Source organism: Vigna radiata, chromosome 9 (assembly GCF_000741045.1).
Source record: "Vigna radiata var. radiata cultivar VC1973A chromosome 9, Vradiata_ver6, whole genome shotgun sequence".
NCBI classification, from domain to species: domain Eukaryota; kingdom Viridiplantae; phylum Streptophyta; class Magnoliopsida; order Fabales; family Fabaceae; genus Vigna; species Vigna radiata.
The window spans coordinates 15,156,085-15,165,394 of record NC_028359.1 but is presented as its reverse complement, the minus strand read 5'-3'; the positions used below and the strand labels follow the sequence as shown (position 1 = coordinate 15,165,394).

General features: G+C 34.8%; 1 protein-coding gene across 1 annotated transcript; it reads left to right on the top strand.

Annotated features, from left to right (window-relative positions):
* Positions 1 to 5,954: 5,954 nt before the first annotated feature.
* LOC106773823 (short-chain dehydrogenase reductase 2a) lies at positions 5,955 to 7,553 on the top strand. Its single transcript, XM_014660579.2, has 2 exons — positions 5,955 to 6,135; positions 6,625 to 7,553. The coding sequence occupies exons 1-2, from the start codon at positions 6,047 to 6,049 to the stop codon at positions 7,463 to 7,465; spliced, it is 930 nt and encodes a 309-aa protein (XP_014516065.1). The 5' UTR covers positions 5,955 to 6,046; the 3' UTR covers positions 7,466 to 7,553.
* The last annotated feature ends 1,757 nt before the right edge of the window (positions 7,554 to 9,310 follow it).

Here is a 9,310-nt window from a genome sequence, read left to right as displayed (position 1 = left end):
TGTTCTACTGAGCTCTTCTCTTAACTCTATGTTCTCCTGATCTTGAGTGACATTACCTTGAACACTAGAGTGACTCATGCTTGTGAAGTAGAGAAATTGTTTTCACAAAGATTTGAAAGCCTTTTACAAGTATGAATCAAACCTTTTGAAAAGAGAATTTGCTTGTTTTTGGTGAATGACTTCTATAAAGATTCTAGAGGTGAAGAAACCGAATAGCTCCCAGGAAGGAGAGGTGAGTCACAATGGACAAGCTTAGAAACTTTGTCCTTCCTTAGCCAAAGTGTCTCCTAACGTTTCTCACCCAAGTTTCTAGATAGAAGTCTTTCAAAACCCTTTTGAATGCAAGGATGTTATGCTCCTAGAAACCAAACAAAAGTTTAACTATGTGAAAAGCGTTCCTAAGTATCACGGAGACTTAAAACATAAAAGTCAATCAAGCAAGAAAAGTAAATGAATGGAAATGGAAGGCGATGATAAACAGCCCTGTGTGAAAGTGCAAGTGACACTTGGAGCCCCTTGACACACTTTCACTCTAAGAAGTGGAAACTAACTATTACAATGTTGCTTAGTAGACTTGGAATTGCTTGAAAAGCATTTTCCCAAGTTACTTTAAGTTTGAAATGTGTAAAGAAAATTAAACTTCAAAGGTTTCGTGATACAAGGCCTTAAAAGTGATAAAATGAGCTACAATATGTATACAATGAGAGTCTACTAAAGCTTGATGTAGTATAGCTCCAAAGTGTTTGAAAATTGTGGTGTGAAGAATGGAGAAATGCTGCTGATTGCTGAAACAGAACTGCAGCTTGGAGAACAACCTTTGTGTCCAATTCTTCAAACTCTCCACTTCCTAGGATGCTACCCTCTTGGAAGAAGCTTGCTGGAACCTGGATCACCTCAAAAAGAAGTCACACACCACTGCCAAACACAAAAACCGTGAAGAATGAAGTAGTTGATGCACTAGTAATTATTCACGTAAAAACATATCGGAGAGCTCAATTGGAAGCCAAAAAATGATGAATTCAAGTGATATAAAGTTGGAATAAAAGGAGGCACACAAAAGGAGCCTAGCAAAGGAACTAGAACAGATTATAAAAGCAAGAAAACTCAAAAACAATGAGGAAAACCCTGCGCAGTGAAACTGTTTGATTAAATTTCCAAACTGTTTGTCAAAATGCCACAAAGAACTGTAGAATTTGTGTTTTCTGGTTTTTGATTTGTAAACTGGATTGCAGGGGTTTAATTGCCTTTTTCAGATTGGTTTACACCTGTGTATAGATTTAATTGTCTTTGGAACAAGATCTCAGCTTTTGCCAAACCAGTTTACAATTTGAATTTGAAATAGTGGCTGAAATATGACAGCAACAGTAAAAGTGACTGATAAATGAGAAACAGCAGTAGTGAATTTGAATGGCAGTGAGGTAAACGGTTTAATGACACTTCAAGAAACTTTATATCATCATAATAGATGTGTCCAAACACCTAGACAACAAAGAAAGTGATGGCATCAGAATATGACAAGTGCACTACCTAAAAATGAGTAAAATGTGGAGATGCAGCAGGTCAATACCAATTTGGCTCAAAACTGATTTCAATTCACCAAAACTGACTCCAAACTCAATGAAACTGATCCAAAACAGTAAGGATCTCAATATGAGGTATACACTTGCATATGGCTAGCAAAATGATGGTTGTGGCTGGGAAAAGAGCAAATAGACCATGCAAACAAGTTTTAAATGTTCAATGAAACATGATCAAACAGTTGCTATGCACAAAAACAAGCAGAAACTCAAATTCACCTATTGAGTTGCCAATTATGCAGTAAAATATTGGCAAATATGTGACAAATTTCAAGAAAAATTGGAATGCAAAGTTGGCTGGATCAAGAGAACAATAAGAAATTACCTAAGCAACTAGATCTAGCTCAAGATTATTAATAGCTAGCAGATTCATACATCCTATAACACAGCAATGAAAACTGGCACGGTGCAAAAGCCAAAACGAAAGTAGAACCCGTGACAGCAACAGCCTCGGGAAAATGAATTTTTGAGCAACTCAAGCACTCTTTTTGAGATTCAATGGTGAATTCTGATTGCTAACACTTGGAACATGTAATAATGCATTAAACAAACTTGTCTCACGCAGTAGAATCAAAAAATCTGGACAGAAACAGTCTCCACATTATCAAACCTGAAATGCAGTTTTATGCAGATTCTGAAATCTGATTTTGATGAACTTGATCACTGATTTTGAGTTTCAGTGATGCGAATGAAATGCAACCAGTTTAGGCACATGTAAACTCATGAAACAAACTTGTACAAAACAGAAAACACTATAATTCTGGACTGCAACAGAATGTATCAATTCAAACCAGAAATGACGTGTGATGTAGAGGATCTTCTCGGTCAACACTCAAATATTGCTTTGATCAAAGCTAGGCAATGCCTCATCGCTTTATGTGATCAAAATTGAGTGAGAAGATGCATTGAACACATGGAGAAACGAAAACCAAAGGCTGACTTATAATCAAAACACATAGACAGAGAAAAAAAACGGCAAAAAATATGCATGACGTGACAGAAACGGAAATAAAGTGAAAGGTGGAATTTAACTCAAACAACTTAAAAGCACCGATTAAAATGAAGAAACACACTTAAGGAACAGTGAACGAAACAGAATTCACTCAAACACAGATGAAACAAAAAAAAATGTCAATCAAACAGTGACATATATGAAGAACAACACAAGACGAAAAAAAAAGAGAGGAATTAAGTTAAGCTATCACTTAGCTCTCGATGCGTGGCTAGAACTGTTGGCTCTTGATGCCAAATGATGGAAGGTTCCTTCCAAATCAATCACGAACAGCTTCCAAGCCAGAGGAGGCAGCGGAATGAAGGTGCAAAGTGTGGCACGGTAAGTGTTTGATGGATGCTTCAATGAAGGTGTGAGGGTGAATCAAGGAATCTCAAGCTCCGAAAGCCTTCCANAAGGGAAGGAAGCTAGAGGAGANTGTGCAGAATAGGCACAAGCAAGTTGAACTNTGAAAATAATGTCTGGAGAAATCTCAACANCATTTCATTATCAATTCAAAGTTAGCTTTTACAATGTAAGGAGACTTCCTTTTATAGATGAAAGAGTGACTCCAAAACGTGCTAAGGAAGTTATTATAAGTGTAAAAGAAGCTTGCTTAGGAAGCTACACCGTCTGGGAAACTTGGAATGCAAGGTACAGCCCTGCCATGTCAGCAATCCGTGTGCAGAAGATGATCATGGCTTTCTGGCGCCTGGGCGCCCTTTTAGGGGGGCGCTGGAGCACCACCTGCTAGCGCTGAGGCGCCCTTTAGGGAGGTTGGGGCGCCAGTTGCAAGCGTTGGGGCGCCCTTTAGGGGGGCTAGAGCGCAATCTGGTTCCCTTTTTGGTTCCTTGATTTTCATCCTTGGTAGCCTTCCTTATTTGTATGTACATGGTTTCTCCTCTTTATTAAGACCCTACAAAACAAAGTGAAGTTTATTTAGCAAAGAGAAAGATGCTAAGACTTTAGAAAGAAAAGATTAAGTTTGTATTCAACTTCCCTTTCATAGTCTTAGTGTAGTTTATGCTTCTTTGGATGGGAAGTCCCTTTAGGGGTTGCCATCAAGAAAGCTTAATGTTTCATCCACAATATGCTCACTAGTACAAAAACAGCGTACAATGTCGAATATTTTGGACCTTTCACATCGAATTCGAGAACGACGTCATATCAAAAGATGTAAAATTGACGTTGAATTTAAAAATTTGACATTAAATTTAACGTCGAATTTTATCAATATACGGCGTTAATCAATTTTTTTTATTTTTTTTAATTAATTGTGATCCTTTTTCATAACTCTGAGACCTGAAAAGCAGAAAAACAACCAATTTCAGTTTTTGGCATTTTATAAAGCATGAACTATGAACGTGTAGTATAGTATCAACAACAAACAAGTTCAATCAAACAACAACAACAAACAAATTCAACCAAATAACAACAACAAACAAGTCAAAAAAAAAAACAACAAACAAGTTCAACAAATAAGTTCTTTAAAACGAAATGAAAAACTAACCTTCAGTGATTCGTCAGAATAAAGTGTTTCCACCAGTGAGAGAGAAAGCAGAATACGTTTATGAAGGACAAGAACATGAAAATAATCGGTCAAAACAAACGAAAATCATAGATAAAGTAGTTAATTAACATGCATTTGTATCAAATGAAAGAAAGATTACATGTGATGGTCGTCAAACTTTGTTCGAGAAAAGTTTGAGAAGAGAAGAAGATCTCACACTCTAAGATAAAATTAATGAATTTTCAATCTCCCGCTCAAATTAAAAAGGGAAAACTTTTGGTTGACAAATAATACGTCGAAGCCCCAACAGATTCGACGTATAATTGGTGGTTTAAAAGAAAAAAGAATTAAAAAGGGGTTACCTTTTGGCTTTTGGCTGACAAATAATACGTTGAATCCCTACAGAACTCGAAGTACTATTGGTGGTTTAAAAGAAAGAAAAAAGAGAATGAAGCGCTAATTTAAATAATTATCATAATATAACGTCGAATTCCATACAATTCGACGTTTTACAATACATTTATTTACAAAAATGTCACTAGTCATTTTTAACGTTGACTATTCAGTGGTTGGACGTTGAACGTTATACGCTGTTTTTGTACTAGTAAATAAATTAGATGTTAGAAATTGGTGCAAAGGTTATATGACAAGCAACATTAAAAACAAACTTACTCCTTTTGAAATAATACCATATATGATCATTTAACTCGTTAGAATTTTCATGGTTTGTGTGATTTATTAAAGTCGTGTGTCTTTGTACTTAGTAAATAAAGTTTTTACACATCACTAATTGTAGTTTTAAAAGTTAAGTTATAAGAGGATTACAAATTTTAACATGTGCAATGATAACACTCATCGTACATTGTCTAAAAACATTGTAGAAAGAGATCTTGTACAAGATATGAATTTAGTAAACTATATAATGGTATTGAGTTCAAATATGCATATATAGTCGTTATATTTAAAAAACCATGCTTCACATGAGTGGAAAAAACTACTGCATATTCAATTACGCGTTAGGATATAAAACTACACAATATAGCTATATAAATTAATCTTTACGTACTAACAATTGTCCAATTAAGTGATTAGAAGATTATATTTTCTTAAATAATATCTTAACTGACTTTTTGTTATGCAAAAGACCACCTGATTAGGTTAGTCATAATTTAACATAAGTTTTACATAAACAAAGATTTGACAAAAATATTTCAGTTAGGTATTAAGAAAATGCCTATGTATATTTCTTCGAACTATTATATTCAATATTTGAATCTGTTCAAGATCACATCAAACCATTTTTAATTGAGTTTCAATTTAAAAAATGTATAGTTGGTCTACACAGTACACAAGTTAATATATTTTTAGTTATTTTCTTAAGGTCGTAGTGTTGTACACCTAGGGTTTATGGGGAAAAAAGAAATTAATATTATTGATCCTGTATACTTGGAAATGAGTCCTGGCTGGCAACAGGAAATAAAGATCTGTAAAAACAAAACAATGGTTTTTTAATAACAACTAGGTAAAAATACCAAACACGAATTTGGAAAATAAGACTATAGAGTTGTGCCTTCAACTCTTCTATTAATAAAATATTAATAACAAACATTTGCTGAAAAAGAAATTGAAAATAAAAAATGTTATTCAAACTGCTTATTTTTGGGACATAATAAAGTGAAAGAAGGTGAAAAATAGACAACTGCAGTATTAAAAAATAAATGTGATATTATAAAAAGGAAATGAGTAAAAAGATATACAAATACTATGGGAATATATAAATATTATTCTTGGTTTGAAAATAATGTAACCCTTAAATCCAACCAATACAACCTCAAATATCAAAAACCTCTCCATGTATAAATACCCTTGTTTTCCATTCTAACTGCACTTGTTCTGTAAGCCTCTGCCTTCTCTCTCTCTCTCTTTCTCTCTCCATTGCCCTCAGAATATACTCAGCCGCTGACTAACATGGGTAGAGCTGAAGTAATACCTGAGAACCCCCTTCAAGCAGTTCCTATCCTTTCAAGAGAAAGCAGTTTTTCATCTTCACCAAGAAGGTACACTTTTTTAATGAGAGAAAGAACACCTTCCCTTTCCCTTTGCGCCTTTTTATTTTTGTTTTCTTCAATTTCCTCTGTTTTCCTCCAAAATGAAGCAAAATCATGCCACCCCAGAAAGAAAAACACTCCCTTTTACTTAACTTTACCAATCATGAACATTTTGTTCACAAGTTTAGTTTTAGGTGACATTGTAAACTTTACATCTCTCAAAGAGTTTACAAGCCATAGAGAGCATGATATTTTTCTTATCTGAATAATCATTGTAATTAGGATCTTTTTAGTGAAAACTCTGAAGTATTCTTACATAATTTTCTTTAAGATTTAGTCACACTTAAACTTGATATTCCTTTCCAAGATCGTGTTATCCAGGACTAATTTACTTTTAGTGATTGGAACTATGTACCTTGAGATGAAAAACACTGAAATTTATCGAATTTGTGAAGAAACTGTTGATATGATTGTAAACTGTTTGATGTTATGTTTTAGGTTGGAGGGCAAGGTTGCTATTGTAACAGGGGGTGCGAGAGGGATTGGTGAAGCAACGGTGCGAGTGTTCGTGAAGAATGGTGCGAGGGTGGTGATAGCGGATGTCGAGGATGCACTTGGCAGGATGGTGGCGGAGACCTTGGCCCCTTCAGCCACGTACGTGCACTGCGACGTTAGCGTGGAAGAAGAGGTTGAGAATTTGGTGAGTTCCACAGTTTCTCGGTACGGGCAAGTGGACATAATGTTCAACAACGCAGGGGTGTTAGGAAACCAGTCGAAGAACAAAAGCATTCTGAACTTTGACCCGAACGAGTTCGACAGTGTGATGCAAGTGAACGTGAAGGGCATGGCCTTGGGGATCAAGCACGCTGCAAGGGCCATGATTCCTAAGGGCATTGGGTGCATAATTTCCACTGCTAGTGTTGCTGGGGTGATGGGGGGTCTTGGCCCACATGCTTACACTGCCTCAAAGCATGCGATTGTGGGGCTAACCAAGAACACTGCTTGTGAGTTGGGGAGGTATGGGATAAGGGTGAATTGTATTTCCCCCTTTGGGGTGGCCACCAACATGCTTGTGAATGCTTGGAGAATAGGTGATTGTGATGAGGAAGGAGGTGATGATGATGAGGGTATGAATTTTGGGTTACCATTTCCAGAGGAGGTGGAGAAAATGGAGGGGATTGTGAGAGGGCTTGCCAACTTGAAAGGACCAACTCTAAGACCCAAAGACATTGCTGAGGCTGCACTCTATCTTGCCAGTGATGAGTCTAAGTATGTTAGCGGTCATAATCTTGTGGTGGATGGTGGAGTCACCTCCTCAAGAAACTGCATTGGTTTGTAACTTTGTGCTTATCATATCCACCTTTGAGAGTAGGATCCACCTGAATGTAAAATTATTCATATAAATGTAATTGTAGTTATTTTTATTATTTTACTTTTCTTATAAAAACTTAAATTATCAATAGGAAGAAGTGAAAGTGTGAATTAAAAGAAATCCTAGATTAAATTAAATTAAAAAATTGACTAAATTATAAGTTAATAGTGTTCTTACAAAGTCGAAAACTCTACAAAGACTATTTTTACGAACTTTTTCAACTTTCGTTTTGTAAAATCTTTGTCATCTTCATTCTTACTACTTGTTCTCAATAAGATGAATGAGGATTGTACTTGCAGAAAATACTTAAATACTTAACTCAGCTTCGAACGTTAGTGATATTACATGTGTAATCAATGAGAATGTATAGAAAATACTTTGATTATTATGTTATTTATAATATAATTCATTACGTTTGTAGGTCCTTATCTGAATTAGCATGAGCTTGAGCGTATAAGCCTATTTACCTTGTTTAAGTTAGATGTACGATTGTATTTTGCTAAGTTACAAAGTAGTCGGTATGCTATTAGCTCTGGAAGACCGACAGGTAGTCTGACAAGTCGGCTAGTGGTAGTCACCATGCGAGCTAGACCTGTTTGGGTGTAGGCATTTAGAATGCATATACCATATCTTCCTAAGACAAACCAATTTGATGTGGTCAAGGGATATTCGACCATATACAATACAACAACCCCATAGTCTTTTTATAACATGAAGGCATGTAAAGAACTTTAGAGAATTAGTAGTAGTTGGTCCTTAGTAGACTTATCAAACATGACGCCGGTAGTCGTCCCACAAAGTTTTGCATAGAAAACTTGTATCTTTGGTTGAAACCTTACAAGTATAATAGCCCCCAGCCTCGAAGAGTGTAGCGACAAAAAGGTTGTAATGGTTCAGAGTTAGGGCTGAAGTGGTGAGTAGCAAAACTATAGAATTGTTGGGCTGAGTAGCAAAACATAACCTAATATGTCCTAAGTGTCTACAATTAAAGAAGTCTAGCTAGCATGGTGACTACCACTAGCTATCCTATCTGAGTACATGTCGGTCTATCAAAACTAAAGGTGGATTGACTACTCTATAACTTAGCATAATACGATCATATAATTGACTCATACAAGATAAATGGGCTACTGAGCTTAAACACAAGCCTATCTAGATAAGGAACCAATACATTATATTATAAATAATACAATCATTTAATTATTTTCTTTATGTTTTCATTAATTACAAATTTAATAATATTGATGTTCGAAAGTAACTTCGAGCATTAGAGTGTCTTCTACATACACAATTCTAGTTCACCAAAGGACAAGTACTAAGGAAGAATAGAGAAAAATTTTGAAAAACAAAAATTGATTTTTTTTTTTTTTTGAAGTTAGTCTTTATAGAAAACCTCTTTAAATATGTAAGAACACATTATAAGTAATATTTTTTCTTTTATTTTTTGGTCATTCTTTTAAATTCTAATATATGGTCNGATAATCACAAAAATGTCTCTTCTGCATTGTTGTATCAAGAGGAGACTTTAAAGATTAATATTCAGATTGTTTGAATCATGTTTGATTACATTCCTCAACTAATGTAATATATTAAAAAAAATGTGTTTCCTTAATAAAGCTACAATAATTCATCATATCATTAACTTCTAACTTCATTTGCTTCTCAGGTGGACTGTAGTAAATATTTAGATATAGGTGTTTTATTTTTATGACTAAAATATACGGCAATTTTTTAGAGAATTTAATCAATAGTAAGATTTTTAATTTATTTATAAGAATCAAACTCCAAACTTTAATTAAAAGTTTACATTTA

What these genes read in the sequence shown, in the direction of transcription:
- LOC106773823 (XM_014660579.2), top strand. Translation starts at nt 6,047, where the DNA reads ATGGGTAGAGCTGAAGTAATACCTGAGAACCCCCTTCAAGCAGTTCCT. An exon ending in TTTTCATCTTCACCAAGAAG is followed by an intron (nt 6,136 to 6,624) that starts GTACACTTTTTT and finishes GTTATGTTTTAG; the next exon opens with GTTGGAGGGCAAGGTTGCTA.